This window comes from Monodon monoceros, unplaced genomic scaffold (genome assembly GCF_005190385.1).
Source record: "Monodon monoceros isolate NGI ecotype Baffin Bay Population unplaced genomic scaffold, NGI_Narwhal_1 Super_Scaffold_15, whole genome shotgun sequence".
Taxonomy (NCBI): domain Eukaryota; kingdom Metazoa; phylum Chordata; class Mammalia; order Artiodactyla; family Monodontidae; genus Monodon; species Monodon monoceros.
The window spans coordinates 11,484,543-11,508,407 of record NW_021703771.1 but is presented as its reverse complement, the minus strand read 5'-3'; the positions used below and the strand labels follow the sequence as shown (position 1 = coordinate 11,508,407).

Sequence of the window (23,865 nt, the reverse complement as noted above, 5' to 3'; positions counted from 1 at the left end):
CAGAACTAGATTTCAGCAATCTGCAGCTTAGCTTCCACATGTCTGTTCTTGTAAAAGGGACAGAGCCCACCATTTCAAACTATGTCATGCAAGAGTATTCAAAGTCAACGGGTTCAAATCTCAAGGAGATCTTTGAAACTCTTTGCTCATAACATGTTCAAGGCAACACTATTCACAGGAGCCAAGAGATGGAAGCAACCCAAGTGCCCAAGTGCCCACTGAGGAATGAATGGGTAAACGAAATGTGATACATAACACACGGGGGAATATTACTCAGCCTTGAAAAGGAGGAAAATTCTGACACATGCCACAACATGGATGAACCTCAAGGACATCATGCTATGGGGGGATAAGCCAACCACAGAAAAACAAAAAGTATATGATCCATTTATATATATAAGGTATCTAGAGTAGTCAAAATCATAGAGGCAGGAAGTAGAATGGTGGTTGCCAGGGGCTGGGGTCAGGGGAAACGGGGAGTTGTTTTAACGGGTACAGAGTTTTAGTTTTGTAAGGTGAAAGGTCCTGGAGACTGGCTGAACAACAATGTGAATATACTTAGCACTACTGAACTGTACACTTAGAAGTGGTTAAGATGGTAAATTTTATGTTATATATATATAGATTTTACCACAATTAAGAAAAATCAACCTGCTCAAAGTATTCTAGGTCAGCTAAATACTCCTCACCTTAGAACAAATTTTGTATTTTCCGTTTTGCCAGCTCCTGATTCTCCAGATACAATGACAGACTGACTCATCTTGAGCACCTTCATGTCTCGAAAAGCCTTATCAGCTGGGGTCAAAATAATACATTAACGATGAACAGTGTATTAAATACAAAATTTTCCAAATCATAGAAAGTCCATTTACTATCAAAAAGCACTTGCTCCTAAAGAAATTATAATGTGTGTTTACAGTTACCAAAATTTTTAAATAAAATCATTGAAAAGTGTTCAAAACATCTCTAAAGGTATATACGTTAAATGTTTTCTCTAGTTATCCTGACACCTAGGTAATATGAAATCAAATAAACAACTCTTATGTTTGTACTAGAATGTCTCCATATTATGAGCTGTGGCTCAGCTTTTCCTCATACTAGAGCAGACCTGCAGAGAGATGAAAAATGCTCACTATGCATAAACTAATGACATCCCCGGAGAAAAAAGCAAGAAGTTAACGAGCTACCAATTAAGAAATTTGGCAGCCAAAATTTCTGCTGGAGAAAAAAAATATACATAACTGAACAATAAATCTGTGGGGGTTTTTTCTGTAATACTACTATTAAATTTAAACATCGTGTAGAATTTTTCAGCATTTCAAAACTAGGCAAAATTAACTGCTTTAAATTTTTTAGATTTGTGATTATTTATATATACAATTTTTCACTATCTTCATTACACTCCAACAATTTAGACTATAAGATGTCTTTAAGACTCCACGGACATGATGAGCACAATTCAATTCTATTAAAGTGGGCTCAAATTAAAACAATTTTGATTAAAAATTAGGTCCTGACAAACTTAGCCCTATAAGGCAACTATTTCTCACCTCAGGCATGTGCTACCCATACCAGCGAAGAAAGCTCTACTAATGGCTTTTACTCTAAGGGCCAAATGCAAACTACACACAAGGGTATTCACACATCCCTTTGACCAATTTATCAGCAATCTATTCCACCCACTTCCGTGGAATCCTTGTAAAAACTCTTTTAGCAGTAAACAACTAAAAATAAGAGCCGGTTTATTTACATTTTAAACATGTAACTTGCTCCCATTGAGGTTCTAAGGATTTTGCACCATTTAGCCAGCTGACAGAACACATACCCATGCCCATCAGAGCATCACAGAACCAGAAGTCAGTGTGCAGCTGCACTGGACTTGGTGTACACATTCACTCTTGCCTAGTAGCACACAGTACACGGTCAGCCAAATCTAGAGGTGAAGCCCGGTTAGGCCATAATACAGGTACAAAGAGAAAGCCCAGAGAGAAACTAATTGCACTAAGAACCAGAACCAAAACGTGTCATCATTTAACTGCCAGCTATTTCTGAATCCCAAGGCTTAGCTAACATCTCTGTACCTGCAGTCACCAGCTATGGGGGACGCCTGTCAAATAACTCCCTCTCTGCTCCCCAGAGCTAAAGTGCTTTGAGATGAGAGAGCGCCTGAGAAAGACAAAGACAGATGTTGCTGCCTTCCCACACAGATACCCCAGAGATATGAAGCATGTATCACTGTCGATCCTTTACATTTTACAGAGCCCTGATGCAGGACAAAGCATGGAAGACGTCTGCTCTCACAGCTCCTTTCTAGCCCAGGTAACGCGCTCACTAGTGATGACCTGGGTAACAGCAGACAGCCCAGGCCTCCTTCCTAGTTGTGGAAGGAGGACACTTTTCAGGTGGAGTCAGAAGAAAACAATAGGTCAGCTTTTATTATGAACTACTTTCAACTGGGTGGACACGCTTAAGACGACACAGGCCTTTAACAAAGGTAATGAGGTACAACCACCCCATGAGTTGGCCGCAAAAGTATCTTCCCCACCCTGTGTGAATACATGCTCCTGACATGGTGATACATTCAGAATGCACACAAGCCCTCCAAAATACGTATTCGATTCATGGTATCTCTTATTAATCCAAAAGAAAAACTGAGTAAATCTGTACAATTTAAAGAAAAATAAATATTACGATACAATTAAATTACTTACCAATTGCGAAGACATGAGGTGGCATCGTCCCAAGAGATTTTCCTTGGTACGACTTTATTGTTTCTGAAGAATATATTTTAGGTATGTCAAAGTATGGGTTCACTGCAATCAGAATGTTGGCCACATATGTCTAAGTGGGAAAGACATAAACATAAAATTTTCCAATTACTGTTTTCATTTAAAACCAAACAAGGGTCACAGGAGAAAGAACACACGGCAAATAGACACCCCCAGTTCTCTCTATAAGTAGAACTCCTAAATCTGCATTTCTAGACCTAAATATTCCCTGATCTCTATAGGACCCATATTTCTCTAACTCAATAAATATTTACATCTTCTTAACCTATAGCCATCTAAAACTCAGCACATCCAAAATCAGAATCATCTCTCTTGACCTCCCTTTGCCTGAAAGGAAACATGCTCCTCCCACACACCCCCTCCCAGGTTCACCACTACCAGGTCTGCCTGGGCAGAACTGAGTCTACACCTCCATCTCAGACACCTCCTGTTGACTCCACTTATGACATCTACTCTATGCCTACAGCCTGAGTTTTGCTTATTTGTATTCCTCGCCTAGACTACTTTCCTCACCCTGCTACTAAACAGTTTAACATAGCTCACAGGACCCTCTAGGCCCTGAAGAGTTTAACATAGCTCACAGGACCCTCTAGGCCTATGCTCATCACTGAAAGCCAAGGACTGATTTAGCTCAGTGGTGACCACTTGGTCCCAGATTTTTGCAAAACAGCATATGCACTAACCATTGCCTAGAATACTGACGGGCTACATGTTTAATGAGCAAGTGAAGCTTGCTTTTAAATCTGAAATTTCACTGTGGCTTCAAAAGACCAGAAAAAATGCCACCAATAGGATTTACAAAATTCCTCGTGGGTAGAAAGAGAGTTGTGGTTTAGCAATTAGTTGTGGTTTACTGGCCAAACTAGGGCACACAAGACCATGTTTTTCTCTTTTCTGCTTCTAGTTGTGGAAGGGAAATGATGCAGAAACCCCGAACTCTCAGCCTATTCAACTAAAATTCCGTGAATGTTCCCAAAGGTGTTTCCTGGAGTTGGGTAAAAAATATGAAATTCCCGATAATAATGTTTCTTTGGGAAACAAAAGGAAAGTAATAGAGACTTCAGTAACCAAGGGAAATGTTACATGTGAATTAGCTATTGTTCTACTCAAATCTAAGGGAGAATGGTGGCAATTCTGGTTGGTGAGACATGTAAAAATATCCAATTTAAACTATTCTGAACTGCTCCCCTCTCTTACATATATTATGATAATAATAACTCTATTTGTGTATTGCTGATATCTAATGGTTTTATAACTAAAAGGCGTAACTGGCTAGGCAAAAACCCACCAGCCACGGCTTTCATTAACTTTGAAAATACTGGTTTTCCAAACAGGAGCTGATGACGCTAAACAGCCACTATCTTAACACATAGGTCATATGCCCAACTGCCTACACATCTTAGGTCAACTAAACATAACGTGAAAAAAGGACAACTACTTTTTTTGAAAGTACAATGAATTCTGCACGTAAACCTTCAGCTATCAATGGTCACAGTCGGCAAATGTAGCACCACTGCAGCACAGGGAGCCTTAAAAGACCAACGAAAACCCCATGGGTGTGAAGCTTTCCTATAAACATCCCAAATAAAAACAAAGTATCTCAATTTCTCTGAATAAGATCATTCTGTAAAGGTAATTTGAAATTTGTAAACTTCAAGAAAAAGATATTAAAACAATTAAAACTGGCTCAAATAAATAAGATTGTTCCACTACCACCAAGTGATGTTAGACATGTAAAGAAAAAATAGTAGCCAGTTCTTCTTGAAAGATGGTTACATCTAAATCAACTTTTACTGACTTATTACAAGTTAAGCTGCTTTAACAAACAAATTTTTAAAATTTGTATTATTTTAGTACCTAAAACAACATTTAGCACACATTAGACACTCAATGTCAGTACGCTGATTAAGTGAATTTTGCTTCTAAATATATTTTTAAATAAGAATAGCCATATATATATGTGTGTGTGTATGTATATATATATATATATATATATATATTAACCGAAATACACTATTTAGTTGATTTTGAGAGAAATCAAGGAGGAAAGTAAAGACTTAATAACTATGTATAACTGAAAGACAGCAAGTAAACTCTTTTGGAAAAGACTAGATTAGTTCTATTTCCCAGCTGTCATTACTTGGACAGATGGCAAAGACTAAAGGTAATTTAGTCAGAATTAAGTAAGTACAATTAGGCAAATTGATAGTGATATAAAAGATTAAGAATGTCATTTGATCTAGGAAGTGTCAAAGAAGCCATGTGTTTTCTTCGTTCAAAAATAATGAAGAGTCCCATCTTTATAACAGGAGGGCTACAGTGCGGTAATTTACCTCCAGCCAACAAAGGGATATATAGAACTCATACGTGCCCAATGAATCATTATAATTAAAACAGACTAGTTAAGTATCCATCTGAATGGTGTGGTACAAACCCTATTTCCATTAAAAGCATTGTCTTTCACTTTTAAGTATCCTGGGTTTTTAGGGTAAGTGATCTATTTGGAATGAAATATTGCAACTATTCAGGCTCTATGATCAGCACTTCAGTGTGCTCGATATTTCCTCACGTACTGCCTTCTATTCTAATTCACACCGTTTTGTCTTCCAAGTTTTTAATTTCAATACGTATGCCTTATAATCTGCCGTAAATGTTTTGCAGAACAATGTGGAAACTGCATCAATTAAACAGATCTACAGATATGTGCCAAAAGTTGAAAAATCAAAACTCAAAATAATCAGTGTTCTTTTTTTTTAAATATCCAAATTGGATAGTTTTAAGTCTGAATGATATTAGATGATGCTCTGCATTCATTATTTCATTCTGCAAATATTTATTAAGTGCCTACTAGGTACCATGTGTGGTCTAAGCCCTGGTGTTGGAGAAATAAATCAGAAAAGAATCCTTATCCTCATGGAGCTCACACTCCGTTCAGTATGATTTCCTGTTAGAAAATTTCAAGCTCAAGAAAATCAAACAGTAGCACGTAAAATAGTTATTCCCACAAAAACTTAACCTACAGGTAAAATACTTACGTAAATTCTGTCTTTACTGTACCGAACTTTGATATTATGGAGCAGTGTGGCTTCATTCAAATACATTAATGAACCTGAGATGGAAAATTTGTAAATCATTAGCTATTTGAAGAGACAAAGTAAAATAAAACAATGCCATCTTAATCTGAATCGCTCTGATCCAAAGCTAAAATTCACCTGTTTACGTTAGATTTAATTCCATCTTTTTCCTGGTACATGTAAACCCCAGAGGCTGATGTAAACTGTATCTAGTTTACATATGTGTTACAGCGGTATTTTTAAACAATACATTTCCAGTGAGGTGAGCACCTCTAGTTCGTACCAGGTGAGTACAAAAAACCGAGTACAATTCAAGTGGAAAAAAAGAACTACTTTAGACAGTGCTGATTTTAATACATTTTGACACAAAAAAGATTAGTAGACGACACTAATCCCATCTGATGCTCAGAATTTTACAGGAAAAACACAAAAGATAAAATTTTAGAATGGGAAGGTCGTGTCATTCAGGCAGTGCCTCACAACTGATAGACTAAACAAGAATCCTGAAGAAATTTGTACGTCTTAAACCAGGATATGCAGCTAACGGACAGCAGCATCAGGGTAGAAATCTTGTTTTCCTAACGTCTGTTCTCCTAACGCTCTGACACATCCTGTTCTCCCAGCCTGATCTACTGCCCCGGCCCTCAGTCCCCTGAGCTCCATTTCCACGTTTCCACCGCGCACTTGAGCAGACAAGCCCACTCTTCCCCCAACCACTCTGTTTCCATTATCAGCACCACCATTTCCCACTCATCTATTCTGCAAGCCTTAGTCAATGCTAGGACCATCCTCTCTCCCCCTCCTTGCTCTAAGCCCATTTCCAAGTCTTTATACATGTAATAAAGTATAGCACAGCACCAGCTTCATGGTAGGCACTCAAAATTAGCACAATCTGAGTCTCTGAAATGTCTCTCCTTTCTTTCCATTTCCACAGCCCCAATCCCAGTTTAGGCGTCGTCACCTCTTCTGTAATCACAGCAGCCTCTCACTTGTTTACTGCCGCAGTCTCTCTCCTCTCTTACCCAGATTGCTCAGTGCATTAATCTAAACACACTAGAGCCCTGACTAAATCTCTCTCTTCCTCAAAACTCATCAGTGGGTCTCCGTCAACTACCAAATCCCTGTTCAAGTCTGATATTCAAGGCCCTTAGAAAACCTGCATTCAACTGACCTTTTCATATAATTTTCCATAACTCCCTTTAATATGGTCTAACCTGCAGGCAGACTAAACCATTTACCAAACTCAACTATCATGCATGCATTGGGCTGCACCTCTCTATTTCTAGGTATCAAAAATCCACCTATCCTTTAAGGTCAGTTCAAAGACTGTCCCTCAAATGACACCTCCCCATTCTCACTACGCCACCACCACTAGGACTACTTGCTCCTTTGTACTTGCATTATGGTGCGTACCACAGAATGCCAGCCTTGTGATGACAATTTTGTATATCTGGTTTTGGCTTCTATCCCTGAGGGCAGGGCCCTGCCTGATTCATTTGCTTGTTTGCTTGATCCCTCACTGAAGTTGTATATATGCCTACACTGTATGTATATATAACCTACAATTCAACACCCGACCAATTCTGTCAAACAAGAGCCCGTTGCTCTACCTGTCTCAACAGACCGCCCATGCTTCTACACTCACACGATGCAGCCAGTTCACACTGCAAGGACACGGGCCTCACTGTTTTCTAATGCCACTTACAGCAGAAAAATACAGAGTAAGAAGTGGGGGGAGGCCGCTAACGGTCGAACGGCAGCCCTCCTTTCAGTTGAGGAAAGGTGTGGAGAAGGCAGGCAGCAGAGGGCATCTCGTGTGGGTTCGGTCCCCTACTTTCCATACCCCTGCACTTCTTCCACCCCCGTCCCCAGGAGCTGGATCTACAGGCTGCCTTTCCTTATGCAAAGCACAACATCGAACCACTCGCCCATCGCTCAGCTTCCTCTGAAACTGCCTGGCTGCCTGATACTCTCTCTGCTACTCTCTCTGCTTCCTGTAAGTAAGAATGCCTAATCCCACGATACGGCTCCCCTAGAAAAGCCAATCATATACATCTACATGGCATGTGGATGGCTGCTTGCGCTTCTTCCTTTACCTCCTCCCATACTTACCACCAGCCTTCTCAGGGATATCTGGTAATTCAACTAAATAAATCCCTCACTGTTGTCTATAGACAGATGAATGGATAAAGAAGACGTGGCACATATATACAATGGAATATTACTCAGCCATAGAAAGAAATGAAATTGAGCTATTTGTAATGAGGTGGATGGACTCAGAGTCTGTCATACAGAGTGAAGTCAGAAAGAGAAAAACAAATACCGTATGCTAACACATACATATGGAATCTAAAAAAATAATGGTTCTTAAGAACCTAGGGGCAGGACAGGAATGAAGACGCAGACGTAGAGAATGGACCTGAGGACACGGGGAGGGGGAAGGGTAAGCTGGGACGAAGTGAGAGAGTGGCATGGACATACATACACTACCAAACGTAAAATAGATAGCTAGTGGGAAGCAGCCGCATAGCACAGGGAGATCAGCTCGGTGCTTTGTGACCACCTAGAGGGGTGGGATAGGGAGGGTGCGAGGGAGGCTCAAGAGGGAGGGGATATGGGGATATAGGTATGCATATAGCTGATTCACTGTGTTATAAAGCAGAAACTAACACACCATTGTAAAGCAATTGTACTCCAATAAAGATGTTAAAAAAAAAAATCCCTCACTGCTGAAATACCTGCCAATGACAATAAAAATTTGGATCAGAGGGTCTTCCTCTTAAATTATGCTACTCAGACTACTCCATTTAAATAAAGACACAGAAAAGGAAAGACAGAAGGGAACATGTATGACCCTCAGCTTGCCAGAATGGGAAACGGTTAAGTCTCAGGGGCCTCTGCATCCCTGAAGGCATGACCTAGGGATGCTCAGAGGGTCTTGGACATCACTTCCTGCTCCACCAAATTCCCTCCTCCCCTCCCCTCCTCTCCTAGTGGCCACCCCAGGACTACTTGGTTTGGCTACCGACATGCAATACTTTAGGTGAACTGTTCGCCTTTTATGCCTAATTATTCATAGATTTAACTATACACTCGATATTAAAAATGTTTAAATAAGACATAATAAAAGAATGAACGTCTTTGTTCCTTTATAAACTCCGTAAGAAGAATTCTGGTATAATTAATATATACTGAGGACACCAAAAGTTTCTAATGAAGAGTAGATATCACTCAATTCTTAAATTTAGGAATCTGACTAGGGAGTTATCTAAGCATTTAAGATTCTGCTTATTTGTTACAGTCCTGGTTCACTGAGAGAAAAAAAAAAGAACCCACAAACAACTTCAAGGCAGTAGAAGTCAATCACTTCTATCGTTACATTGTTGTAGAAGTCATTCCATTACTGAAAAAGAGAGTGAACCAGGCAACTTTGGGGATTCTTTCCAATATTATAGTTTATACTTTATTATTCTCGACTTCTAACAGTCATCATTCATGGAGATTATTATATGCCATGTAAGTAACAGTAGCTTAAAAATTAGCACCAAAAAAATGCTTATTTTAATTAGCAACCTCACATCCCTGAACTATTTTCCTATTCTGGCATTAATCCTCAAGAGTCAAGTAAGAAGGCAAAGTTAACAGACTAAACTCCACACATACAGCCCTTCACATAGAAAACCTGGAGCTAAAACTAGGTAATAAATTTTGCTATATTATGAGGGCACTATCAGAAGTCCACTCGTGTGTCTGTTTCAACAGAACCTTTATCACATAGTTCAGGATGCTCTACAGACATCAAGCTCTTTTTTTTTTTTAAGATGTTGGGGGTAGGAGTTTATTAATTTTTTTTTTTTTTTTTTTTTTTTTGCTGTGTTGGGTGTTCGTTCCTGTGCGAGGGCTTTCTCTAGTTGCGGCAAGTGGGGGCCACTCTTCATTGTGGTGCGCGGGCCTTTCACTATCGCGGCCTCTCTTGTTGTGGAGCGCAGGCTCAGTAGTTGTGGCTCACGGGCCTAGTTGCTCCGCGGCATGTGGGATCTTCCCAGACCAGGGCTCGAACCCGTGTCCCTTGCATTAGCAGGCAGGTTCTCAACCACTGCGCCACCAGGGAAGCCCCCGACATCAAGCTCTTAATCATCACATTATTACCGTGATACAGAGAAGAGGAAAGGATTTTAGAAATACGCACGTGAGACCCAAACAAACAACGTCATGTGTCACTTGGCGGAGGACAGTGGGGTAGTGGGCAACCAAGCCTCAGGCAAAAGGACTAAACTAATAAGTGATGGAACCACTTTCGCTGGAAAACCTGCATTCTAAACTCAACAGTTAGAGCTGCACTCATGATGTGGTTTCAGAAAGGGGACATCAAGTAGGGCTGGACTACTGTGTGGTGAGGACAGGTGACATCCTCAGCAACATTCCTGCCGTCTGGCATCACCAGAGTCAACACCTACAAGAAGCGGCAAATCTCCACTAAGACCGGGGAAACTAAACGGTCGGACGAGTCCACCACCATGAAACCATCAGAGGGAGACTGCTTTAAAATATTTAAGAAGTGGATTAAAAGTAATTCAACATCATTTATTATGTTTAGCTCTACGTGGATATATAAACCAGAAAACATTATTTTGATATATGAAAAGGATTGATTCCAATTCTGCATACCCTAGCAAGTTTTAACAGAAAAGAATTTTCTCTTATTTTAGATACGACAGAATCTCGTTCCTTTTTGTTGCTGTTCTGATTGCCGTTCAGAAAGATATGATCCCATCAGACAAACTCTCTAGCAATTTTGGAAAGGAAGGGAGCGCCACATTTTTTCTCCCAGTCTCTTACACCTAATAACAACAGATACCATCTATTGAGAGGCTGTTAGAGGTCAGGCACTGCACCAAGCATTTTAAATGTATCATCTCTAAGCATGAAACATAAAAATCATTACTCCTGTTTTCCAGACGAGAAGCTCAAAGGGGAGAGAGAAACTGCCTACGGGCACACAGCTTCCTAATGGCACAGTGAGAATCCGAACTCGGGGCTCCCCCATTACTCCTGTATTCCACGTCACATGGGGGGCGGATCTTACAGGCTTACTTAAATGCGAACTCCAGAGAAAACCAATAAGGACAAAATATATTCCTTTCTCCTACCTCTCTTATTTAATTGCAGAGTTTTTAATGCCAGATACATTTAACGAAACCCATGACAACTGGACATGATTCTTAAATATCGCCACATAAAAAATGAAACATGATTACCGCTTTATCTTGAAAATGTTAAGAATAAACATGGCCTATTGCTCTGGATACAGTATTTTTTCACCAAAAATTCTAAGATAGTTCTAAGTCAAATTAATGCTGCACTTTAGTCCAATGTTCTGAAATCAATTTTCAATTAGTACTTATTACATAGTATTTTTTTTAATGTTTGTTTCCTTCAAAGGGTGACCCTAAATGGGTCCTCCTGACTCAAATTCCAAATTATTGAACCACATATACAGCTATAAAAATCATCTGATTCCAGATGATTCAGAGGTTCAAAAAACAAAAAAACCATAAAGCCAAGAGATCTTTAGTTCAGGCTTCATAGTTAGTAAATGATTACCATTCCCTGTATTTACACAACCGAGATAACACTAAAAAGATATTCAGGAGAGACCCCTTCACCAAAGTGCAAATGTGAGAGAACAATGCGTCTAGGACTGTGGGGCTCCTCCATTCACAGGAACCTTCAGGTCAAAAGGCAACATTTCTTCTGAACAAGGACAGTGTGCCCTGTAATATAAGCACTCATATATTTTTTGAAGGAACAGTTTCCTTTTCTATGATGAGAACCGCTTTTTAAATTGATGCTTACAGTTATCTTCCACATCTTTTTTACTGTCCTCTTCTGCAGGGAACACTTGGTTTATGAGAGCCAGAAATGTCTGAAAAACAAAACAAGAGCTCATTAAACTAGAAGCTTACAAATAATAAGAAAGATAAAGGAGCTTAACTGACCGCATACATTGAAAATAATGGCAATGATATGCTCTTCATTAAAATGTAATACAAGATCCTGCTACTTAACAAGTCATTACTCAAACATATTATCCATTATTACTATGAACATGGAATCAATAATGGAAATCAATAAAACAAAAACAAAACCTGTGCTGGAACACCTAGAGTGGGACAAAACAAGAAGTGTATTACGTCTACATAGGTATGCTGTTTAACAACTTTTTAAAAAAGTAAAGATGTTAATGTTTATGTATACAGCAATTTTATTGTTTTAAAAAAGGAAAAAAGTAACATCCAATCAATCAATCAGATATACCAACAGACCATAATTTAATTAATGCTCTTGTCTGAGTAAAACACATTAGACACAAATTCCTGTAAAGGAATGTGTCAAAAATATAAACAGTATCCGAAACTATTAGGTCCATAACATTACAGATATCCATGAATAAGCTGGTGTTTATTATATCATTTGAATACTATGGTAGAAACTCTAGAATTAAGATAGTATCTTGTAAGAGAGAAGAAATGATCTCAAATTACATCGAAAGAGAATTAAATTTTCTCCATGCCATTCTAATAGTTACCTATACATTTCTATTTCTCAAACAATTACAATTACTCCTGTGGTTGAAGCTTCCATCCATATCAAACCAATCTCTAAGGAAAACCTGTTCAATTATTTTAGAATACTTGCAGGTCTGTATATGTATATATATGCAAGAGTATAAGGCAAGGCTACTGCTATAGTTCACAGAGGAAAATCCAGGCTACTAGTGCTATACCTCAATTCAAAGTCACACCCAAATTAGAAAACTGTTATGCCCTGAAAACTCTAGAAGCTAATTAGTTGGAACCCACTACACACGTTCTTAACGTTAATAAATGAGGAAAGGTTTAAAGGATAAATCACAAGTTCAGAACTAGTCCATAATGTACATTAAGTATATTATGGTACTATAAAACAATCCACAATTTATAACAATGATTCTACAGGAAAAACACGTTCAGAAATCACCGCTAATGTCACAGTTCTACGTGCCACTTTCACAGCCTCAGCAATGGGGCTAAAGCCTCCCCAGACCCCAGGTGTTGGCTCCATAAATGGGGTGCAGAACACAGAGTTCCTAGAATGGGAAGGTTAATAATCTTGGGGCTGAAAGGCCTGTAATGAGTCTACAAAATTGTTTCTCTCGATCCTTTTTCACCCCCCCAAATGATCACCAGCCCCCATCTTCTTCTCCCCTCTACTACCTACTCAGTGAGAAGGAGGAAATCTGTTTCATTAAGGCAACTGTTTTCTCTTAGAGGAAGGAGGCTTCTTCTCCTATCAAGAGATCACAGTAAACACCTACCACCCAGCAAACACAGTGCACCCAGCTCCATGACAACATGGACAAAGAAAATAGCGCCTGCACTTGAGAAGATGACCGTCTAGCAGGGAGGGGAGAAATGTAAACGAATGTCTCCAATAGCGTTACGGGAGGCGAAGAAGGTATACCACTCCTCAAAGCAAAGAGTAATCAACGGTAAACTCTACTGCATGGGAGGAGGAAGAAGACACAGGGCATCTGTGGAAAACTTTCATAAAGGAGGTGACCTCAGTCGCTCCTGAGAGATGAATATTTGCTAAATAAGCACAGAGCTGCGGAGAGCGGCATTCCAGGCAAAAGGAGTACTGAGTGGCGACACACAGAGCCCAGCACCACCCGGCTCCCTGAGGACCTGATAAACCCTGGGAGGAAGGCTGGAAGAGGAGGAGAAAGACACATAAGACTCAGCATAAGGGCAAGAGAATGAGGGGGAGACTGCTGGTCGACAAAAGACAAGACGAGCAACACAGACAGGGAAAAGGAAAGGTAGACCCTTAAATGCCATGTGTTCGGGGCTTTAGCCTGCAGGCCAGTCAGCTGCGAATATGGAACATGAAATCAACTGAGAGGTTCAAGATGGCATTTTTAGCAGAATAAAAGATATTAGAAAATATCAGAATGCATCACAGACGGTAAGGATGTTGCATTTGAATACACACACACACACATACACACGATGCATATACCTGTTGACACGTAAAGTCTATTTGTCGTCAGTACACACGTACACACACATGAATAATACGTATACCTAATGTGATTTCAAATCTATTTCTTATGACGGGCCGCGGCTGAAAAACTTTAAAAGGCACTGCCATCAACAAAGACAGGTTCCCCACTAGAGCTCATCGCTCCCTCTTCTATGCTTCTACTGTATCAGCAAACAGATCCACTTGACTTGTCCGCTGCTTCACGCACTTCCTTCATTTTTAAACACTGATGATCTCTACTCCATGAATCATCTACACAAAAGACTGCTTCTCTTACGGATCTTTTTAACCACACGGTTGTTATGACACTTCACAATTTATTAAGACCCTGATCAGAAAGTGGGGGCCGGGAGGGGATTAAGATGAAAAGAAATCCCTGAGAATCGGTTTAACTTTCAAAAAGATTTTGTGAAAAGAAGCTTCAACTTTAGTTTATAAATAACCTACGATCCATAAAGTTTTCATGACGCCACAATTTGAATTTTAAGTGTTTTTATTGGTTCTATGTGTGCACCTGATTAATACTAATAAGGCACAGCTGAAAGCACAAAATACTCAAAACTATAGAAAAGCATATACCCGTAAATAAAGTTTCTTCTATCCCTGAACTGAATTATTTTGTTACTTATGGATATAAGAGAATACATATAGCGAAATATAACTAGGAAATATACTTTTCATTTCATTTGGGGCTTTTGATTTACTGTGCTTATGAGATACGTTAAACAAAAATGAAAGGAGACTTTGAAAGATAATGAAAGGCTCACTAAATTTCTGTCACCCCAGAACATGCTACTTTGGCATACTGATTATCTTGAGTTAAAGGCCCTTGAGAAACAACAGATGTAAGAAGGGCACTCTGACCCTTTTTATTCCTGAGAGCAGGAGATAAAACTCCCGCGTGCAAGGTGCCCTCGCTCTACCAGGAGGAAAGAAGACATTCTTATCACCAGCGGAGGGAATGGAGACCAAGAGAAATCTGTGCAAACAAACCTAGTCTTGCCAGAGTAACCCTTACCTTCCTAACCACTTCTCCACCATTTACCACCCCTAGCCCAGACCCCTTTGCCTTATCAATTCTTCACAAATGTATTGTTTCTTTGTCTAAAAGATATAAAAGCTTCCTGCTCTGGTCACTTCTTCAATTCTTCATTCTCTTGTGAAGGCTGCTGTGTACATGTAAAAATCTGATAAAAGTCGTATGCTTTCCTACTGTGAATGTGTCTTATGTCGATTTAATTTTCAGGCCCAGCCAGAGACCCAAAAGGGTAGAGGAAAATTTTTCCTCCCCTACAGCTTCAAATAAATAAAAATAATTGAGTTTCTTTTTTTAAATTCTTTCTTTTTTTAGAACATGTACTGCATTGTAAGTACAAATAGGTACTTGTTAATAAGAGGAAAAACTAGAAACACTTTGTCTTTTCTTTCCTGAGGGTATCTTTAATTGGCCGCCGCTAACATGGCACATTATATATTATGCATTTAGGTTCCTGGGTTGTTTACAGTAACAGAATAGTTTTCTCTGTGAACAGACCTCATGAGAGATCCACCTTGTTTTTCTAAGGTTCCCAGAAGGATGGCAGTCATATGGCATTAGTTAACCATGTATCAGTAGAACATAAATTATTCATGAACACTGGCAGAGTCTAAAGTAAACAGAAATGACATCAACAAATTTAATTTAGTCAGAAGTCCTGCTTAAGGGGAACATTGATTAAACTGAAAAGTGTTAAGCTCTCCCACAAAATAGGTAGGCCCTACAGTCCCCATGAAGGCTGAAAAGACTCCAGGTCACTTTTCCCCCATACTTTTCATTTTGTTATATTGTCTAGTCTATGTCTAAGCCTAAAAGGAAATAGACACCATGTGTACAAAATTAAAGTATGCTTTTATGTTTTAAAAAGTACCATTACAACAAAAATAATAACAGACGGTTATGCTTAAGACTTAAATATCTTTATTTAATAGAAATATTTTTACTACAATCACATGATAATAAATTTAAGTAAATATAAAAGCTTTTTACAAAATAATTAACAGCAGATGTAAGCTATTATATATAGAATGGATAAACAACAAGGTCAGGGCTTCCCTGGTGGCGTAGTGGTTAAGAATCCGCCTGCCAATGCAGGGGACATGGGTTCGATCCCTGGTCCGCGAAGATCCCAAATGCCACAGAGCAACTGAGCCCGTGCGCCACAACTACTGAGCCTGCTCTCTAGAGCCCGCAAGCCACAACTACTGAAGCCCGTGCACCTAGAGCCCGTGCTCCGCAACAAGAGAAGCCACTGCAATGAGAAGCCCACGCACCACGACGAAGAGTAGCCCCCGCTCGCCGCAACTAGAGAAAGCCCGTGCACAGCAACGAAGGCCCAACGCAGCCAAAAATAAAATAAATAAACTTTAAAATAAATAAATAAATAAACAAGGTCCTACTGTACAGCACAGAGAACTATAGTCAATATCCTGTGATAAACCATAATGGAAAAGAATATTAAAAAAAGTGTGTGTATGTGTATACCTGAATCACTTCGCTGTACAGCAGAAATTAACACAACATTGTAAATCAACTATACTTCAATAAAAAAAGATTAAAAAAAGAATTATCCGGAAGCTAAAAAACAAAAAGCAAAATTTCATAACATAATCCCATTCACTTTTTATATTTTTACTTGGTAACATGTTGAATACATCACAGATATATTCATAACTTTAGTTATATGGCTTAAGGAATAAAAAATGTTATTGTTTATATTTTGTCATATAGCTATTTATTCTTAAGAATATGCTAATGAAAGGCCCACTAAATTACTGTCTGATTTTACGATGGGACACCATTTTCCCCGTAGGGTATGCATTCTGATTTAATCACACAACTCAGGAGAAAAGTAGGATTCACTGACCAGAAAACTGCTTTCCCCTATACTGTGCTAAAAAAATACTTACCTCATTGAAAAAGGGAGATCCCTAAAGACACAAATCAAATTCTGAAATCTTTCTGAGAAACTTCTTACCTTGCCTTTTTGGTTCAAGGGTTCAATCGTTAAGCTGTCAGGGCCAATATCCACGATATTGCCCATCTGAAATCCATCCGTAGGGTGCGGCGCCCAAACGGGCTTCCCGTCCTCCATTTCTGAAGGGAGCTATCCACTATCTCCTGTTTCAAAGGAACGAACAAAGCAACGTGAGTAACTCTGGAAATGAAAAAAGATAACAATCTTTTTTTCAGTTAACATGTAAATCGCGATTCTTAGAAACACAGGAGCACCCCTGCAGGGGTAATCCCCACCCCCTGCCATCCCGCTGCACCCACCCCTGTACCACCTGTACAGGGGGACCAAGCAGAGGCTGCTCTACCCGCCGGGAACACCTGCTTTGCCACCGTCTTCCTTCGGTGGTGACTGCAGTCAGAACCAGCTACACTTTGAGCAGCGCAGAAAGAGAGAGCCAATGGTCACAGTTTTTACCTCTTGCCCACTGTAACTTATACTAGCACTCCTTTTTACTGCCTGAAGTATTCCCGATTGCACAATAAATTAAACAGTCATCCGAAGAGGAGATGTTATTGTGTGGAGTTGGCTAAGACTTGAACAATAAGTCTATCTTAGACCCTGAGGGATAAAAATGAGACACAGGAGAGGTTACTTCCTCTGGAAGCCTTTCCCTGACAAGCTGAGACTACACGGATGCCCCACCCCTGTGCTCCCTAGAGGGATACCCACAGAACCACTGAGCATACTGCTTTGTTGTCTTCTTATTGTTTTACTGAGGTAATAAAACTTACATACGGTGAAATGTACAAATTCTAAGGATACAAGTTGATGAGTTTCCACACCTGGACATACCCGTTCAAACAAACACCCCAATCAACAGACAGAACATTTCCATCTCACCAGAAAGTTCCCTTGTGCCTCCTTCTGGTCAATCCCTACCTCCAGGGGCACCCGCCGTTACGTACGCACGCTTCTGTGTATGGCTTCTCTCATTCAACAAAATGTTCTGACGCCCAGCCAAGCTGCTGTGTACACTAACCCACTGAATCACATGCACAGCTGTCTACCTGCTGTCCTGGACGTGAACGTTTATATTGTTTCCAGGTTTTGCCTATTTTGAACTCTAGGCTAGTTTTTCAAGCATTCCTAGAAAGCTGCTTTCATGTTTGGCATTCTCAGACCTAACATTTACAATTCTGTCTTTTGAGAGTATCCCAAAGGGTCCATAACATATAAAATATTTAATTTTAATGAGCTTGGATTCTGTGAGACTAACGTGTTCTAATGAATCACCCAGTCAGTGATCCCAGATGTCCTAGTTTCAGCACCTCAGCGGGAACTTACTTTTCCTTACTTATCTACACTTGAAGAAGACACACGTGCCGTAACTCGCCTCTTGTGTGGCGTCCTCAGATCTGGGATTTCCCACGTGGACGTTCCATCAGGCCTAGCCTCTCACGTTAGACAAGGATGTCTGGTATATATAGTTCAATCTAAACACTGCTAACTATTGGCAAGTCTGCAACGTGCTTGCTAGTTAATGTCTTCCATGCCATGGCTACAGGATGGCTTCTGCTGTCCCCACGCAGTAAATGCGACTAGGTTTCAGTGCCATTCAGGGTTAAGAAATTAACTGAGGGTTCTCCACAGAAGTGAATGAGTAACACTGCTTCAGATCTGCATTACCACACCTTCACACACCTACATCCACACACCTTCCCTAAATAATCGTATCTAGTCCCATGCTTTAAATAGCATCTATATATCACACCTTCCCTAAATAATCGTATCTTGTCCCATGCTTTAAATAGAATCTATATATAAGTGATGCCCAAATTGATTTCTCCGGCCTATACAGCACCACTGAGCTCCCAGGTGTTTAACCTGCATACTGGACACCTCCTCATGGAGACATCTAACAGATGCAACATTGTCATTATATTATTACTCTGTTCCACCACATTCATTACATCACTAAAGGCACCAACACCATTCATTTTAAATCAAACCCAGAGTCATGCTCAATTCTTCCAGCTCCTTCCAAACCCCTATCACCCCCAATCCTGTCGGCCCCCTAACCTCCAATAGGGTATCTCAAATCCACCCACTTCCCTGGATCTGCTCTGCCTTCCTGGTCAAAACCAACATGGCCTTTTACCAGGACTCCTGTCATTAACTTAGCCACCTGCTCCCACTCTTGCCAGTATGCACAGATCACCAGAAATCGTGACATTCCTGTTGTATCAGGGCATGGCCTAGCCCTCATGTGTCGCCAAGGCCCAGCACGGAGCAGGCAACCCAACCTTCACCGAGTGACTGAATGAACTGTTCGCACAGCTTGCGAGGAGTAAAAGGAGATGCTCTCCTAGAAAGACTTGAAAGGTCTTAAAACCTAGGCTTGAAATTAAGCTCCACCACTGTCTGACTAGCTCTTAAGTAAGTTACTTAATCTCTCTGATCATTATCTTTATCCTTACCCATAAGTGACAATATCACTTACCTTACAGAATTGCTATGAGGATTAAGTGACGTAAAACTGAGATCCCCATTCTAATGGCACCCAACAGATGCTAGCGACACCTCTTCCCTTACAGTCCCCCATATCCCTTGTTCGAAGCCACCACTAAATTTCAAGTAAATGGTCTTGTGATAGTTCTAAATACAAAGGGAAATTACAGAATAGTCATGAGGGATCGTTTAGGAATCACGAGGTATCTGAAGAAAAAAATCACAGTGAAGCAAAACCCACAAAGTCAAAAAAGAATGTCAAATTTTCTTGAACTATTTAAATTGTTTTCCCATTTTGAACCACTTGCTGCAGCTTCCCAGTTAAGATACCAGATTTAAAGCTACACATCCAACGCTGCTCCTTCCTCAAACCCCTAAATCTACAGTAAAAAGAGTCTTTAAATTAAAGACATCAGTGCACAAGGAGGGGGAGAGCCCAAGAGGAGACAACAGCAACGACATTCTGGAAGCTGGGAAGCGAGCGGCCGGTGTGCTAACTGACTTAGCAAACCTAAGAGACAAACCCCAAATCTGGGATGGGGAAAGAGGAACGATAACCCAGTTACACCATCGAAGCAAGGGTGAAAAGAGGAGTCTAGCATCAGGGAGACTAGGGGAAAGCTGTCTGAGGAAAAGACTTCCTAACGCCAGCCGCACACACGGCACAGAGCTGGGCAAACGCCACCTCCCTCCCACCATCACCCCAACAGAAGCCTAGACGTTATTCTCTGAAGGAGACAGAGGGTCTCCGGAAAGAGAGACACCAGGAACGACTGAGGCTGTGCATACCAAAACTGCCACGTGCTGGCAAAACTCCCTTCCTGACCGAGCTTCAATTAGTCTCCTCTGAGCCCTCTTCTTGACGAGGCCTCCGCTAGGCCTTCGAGTCCGTGCTGTCCTTGTTCGGCCTACAGAGGCCAGTTTCAGCAAGAATCCTGCTAAGCCGGTTTAGAGAAGTTCTCTCACCCTTGATATCTTATCAAGTTCCTCATCCCCTACCTTCGGTATATAAATCCTTAATCTGCCTTCAAAAAGAATCCCTTTAAGTCAGTTGAGCAAGCATCCCCTACCTGTGCTGTTTCCACTTAGTCTTTTTCATTCGCTGACCCCTGCACTCTGCTCACTGGCTATAAATCCCCAGCTGTCTTTGCTGCATTCAAAGTGGAGCCCAATCGTTCTCCCTATTGTAATACCCCTTTGTTATAGGCTGAGTGTATGTGTCTGCTATGGACTGAATTGTGTCCCCCCCCAAACATTCATATGTTGAAGCTGTAATCGCCCACGTGACTGTATTTGGAGACAGGAGGTAATCACGGCTAATGACATCATAAGGGTGGGGTCCTAATCCAATAGGATTGGTAGCCTTACCAAAAGAGGAAGAGAGACATCTCTCTACCTCAATGCACACACTATAGGGAAAGGCCACGAGAGCGGCCCGCAGAACAGCAGCCATCTGAAACCCAGAACGAGAGTCCTCACCGGAATCCGACCATGCTGGCACCTGATCTCAGACTTCCAGCCCACAGAACTGTGAGAAAATAAATGTCTGCTGTTTAAGCCACCCAGTCTATGGTATTTTATTACGGCAGCCCAAGCAGGCTAATACACTCCTACTGCAATAGTCATGAATAAAGGCGTCTTTGTCATTTTAACAAGTGTCAGAATAATTTTTCTTTAAGAACGTAATAGCGGAAATGAAATATTCACTAGAAGGTACAGAAAATAAAGTTGAGACTATCTTTTGAAAGCCAAGAAAGAAAAATAAAAAGAGCTAGAAAGTGGAGGGCAAAAAAAGAAAAAGTAGAAGAAAAAGATATAAAAATGAGACAAGTAAAAAGATTCAGCATCAAAATACCAGGTAAAACAGACATCCTGTTCCCTTCAAAACACAGAGGGGAGAAAGCTTTCCAATATCCAAAGACAATTCACCAGAACTGAAAGGCATGATTCTCTAGAGTCTAGCCAAGATGCCCATTAAGTCCTCAACACAATAACTGGAAAAGGACAGACAAAAGGACATGGCACATGTCAGAACACCAGAAATAGGAAGATGCTGCACATTTTCAGAGAAATGAGAGAAAAAGGGGGGAAAAAACATGCGTCATATCCAAAGGATCATGAATCAAAATGGCTTCAGCAACACTGAAAGCAGGAAATCGATAAAGCAATGCCTTTAAAATTCTGACGGAAAATGATCTCCAATCTAGAACTCGGCACTTAGGCAAATTACCAGTTCAAACTGGAGCAGTATGACCCCAGAAGAGCCACTGTGAACACCACTATCAAACACACCCACTGCCTCTGGACCAGGCCAGTCTGGCCCAGATTCTGATCTGAACTTATCTTTCTGTAACTCTGAGTCGATGATGTAACTTGTACCTGGAGGAGCTGGTAGACACTCACTCCCCCCTCTATTAAATTAAAGATTATCTTCTACTGAGTGCAAGGCTTTCACGAAAATAAAACCTCTTTTAAAGTAAGGCTTCATTTAATTAGTTTTGGAATCCTAATTATTTATAACATAAATTACCCTTCATTAATGAAGTCTGATTTATTCATTCCACAAAAGAAAATTCTTTTGACATATTACTATGTGTCCCCATAAAAGCATTCAGAAAACCCATACAAGCAACACTCATACCTATGAAGCAGGTCTGCACAGGAAGAGCAGTTAAACAGGTGCTACTGTACTAGAAACCATAAACACATTAAGAGCTGACTACATATGCACTGCAGCAATACAAAAGAAAAAAAATGATAAGCTCTGGGGCTGGCTAAGCAAATTTAAAATTCTGGAAATTCCTTAAGTTATTCAGGAAGAGAGGGAATGCTCTATAATACGCTATCACCAACTGAAAATTATCTCATTTTTAGCATTTAACTGACAGCTGATATTTTTAAGGTAAGCACTATAGCAGTCGATAGAAACGCAATCTGTAGCCTGTCAGAGGTACGATGCGAACTTTCATTCAGGCTTTGTTGAAAAGCGAAAAGCAGATCACCAAGAGGCTCCCTGGAGAGCAAACGTACTGGAGGCCAGGGTGACAAATACATACACATCCGTGTCCTTTTTTCTCGGCAACTCCAGAGATGATCCCAAAAGGGACCGTGTACCCGGAGCTGAACGTGTAGACACAGCCCACCAAATAGGAACCATCACCCGCCATGCCGCCATCACCTTCAAAGATTACCCTTTTAAACTTGTGATTGTGATAGATGACAATGCCTTGTTTTTATTAGCTAGGGTATTAGAAATTGAGTACTAGCTAAAGTTAATTTAGAATTGAGCTGAAAGAGCTGGCATAAGATACCAAGAAAGCAAGGAAGAAGCATTAAACAGGGAAGGAAGAACCCTCATAAGACTTGCCTTCCACAGTCATTCATTCTGTAAACTAGTATTTATTTGACCACCTAGTATATAACACATACTGCTAGCTGCTAAAGATATAATGATAGGCCGAAAAAAAAAAAAAAAAAAAAAAAAAAAAAACATGGGCTGGCCTCACGGAGCCTTCCAACAGGAAAACAATCACTTGGAATAGAGCAGTAAACCAAACTGGCAAAAATCCCTGCCCTCCAGGATCTTAAATTCTAACTGGGGGTAAGGGAGCTGTGTAGATGTATCAAATTTGCCTTTTAAAAGGACTACTCTTTCATCTGGCCAGGCCCCGGCCCTGTTGATCAAAAGAATGTTATGTGCACCTTTGGCACACAAGCTTGAAACTGGCAACTTCTCTCATCTGTATCAGTGTATCCTGAAGGCTATTAGCTTCCCAGGTGTCCAGACACTGTGAGAAAACTGGGCACCAGGTAACCGTTGGCCAGTGGCTGGTGCATTTTGTGTGTACCTAGCACAATCTTTCATTTGAGCGTTTCAGTTCCCTAAGAACTTACTTGTACACCAAAATTCTCAAAAATATTTCAGCAGGTTTCCCTTTAGTCACTAAATTACCTTGTAAAAGGCCTTCCTAGAAAACATTTCCCAGTTAACCTTGTTCAGCTAGTAATAAAGTATGGGAATTACATAATTGCCATAATACGGTATTATGCATTCACTGCAACACATTCATATTAAAATTGATTGTGAATGTCTTGATATTATCAGCAATAAATATTCATTAACAACGGGGAGGAAATACCTACCACTAAATACAGACTCCTGACAAAGAAATAAAATAAGAAAACATCTAAAGATAGGTTCTAAAACCTGACTACCTGAATTCAATTAAGAAGTAATTTTGGTATTCACTCACTTTTTCAATGTGTATTCACTGAGTACCTACTAAGTGCTAGCTACTGTTTTTTAGGCTTAGATATCGACAAGAAAATACAGAGCTCTAATGTTTTTTAGTGTAAGACATACAAAAGGAGCAATGTCTAGACCAGCTACGACATTCCTTCAGATTTCGGTAGTAC

The 23,865-nt window shown here is 40.3% G+C and overlaps 1 protein-coding gene across 6 annotated transcripts in view; it reads right to left on the bottom strand.

Annotated features, from left to right (window-relative positions):
• MYO6 (myosin VI) overlaps positions 1-23,865 on the bottom strand; it is a 142,259-nt gene that overhangs the window by 71,835 nt on the left and 46,559 nt on the right. For all 6 annotated transcript variants that reach the window (XM_029223790.1, XM_029223788.1, XM_029223791.1 and 3 more), the window contains exons 2-6: positions 16,963-17,105; positions 11,720-11,789; positions 5,825-5,898; positions 2,712-2,841; positions 690-795 (exon numbers count right to left, since the gene is read on the bottom strand). In XM_029223790.1, coding sequence (XP_029079623.1) covers positions 690-795; positions 2,712-2,841; positions 5,825-5,898; positions 11,720-11,789; positions 16,963-17,079 — 497 coding nt within the window. In that variant the 5' untranslated portion in view covers positions 17,080-17,105. The remainder of the gene's footprint in view (positions 1-689; positions 796-2,711; positions 2,842-5,824; positions 5,899-11,719; positions 11,790-16,962; positions 17,106-23,865) is intronic.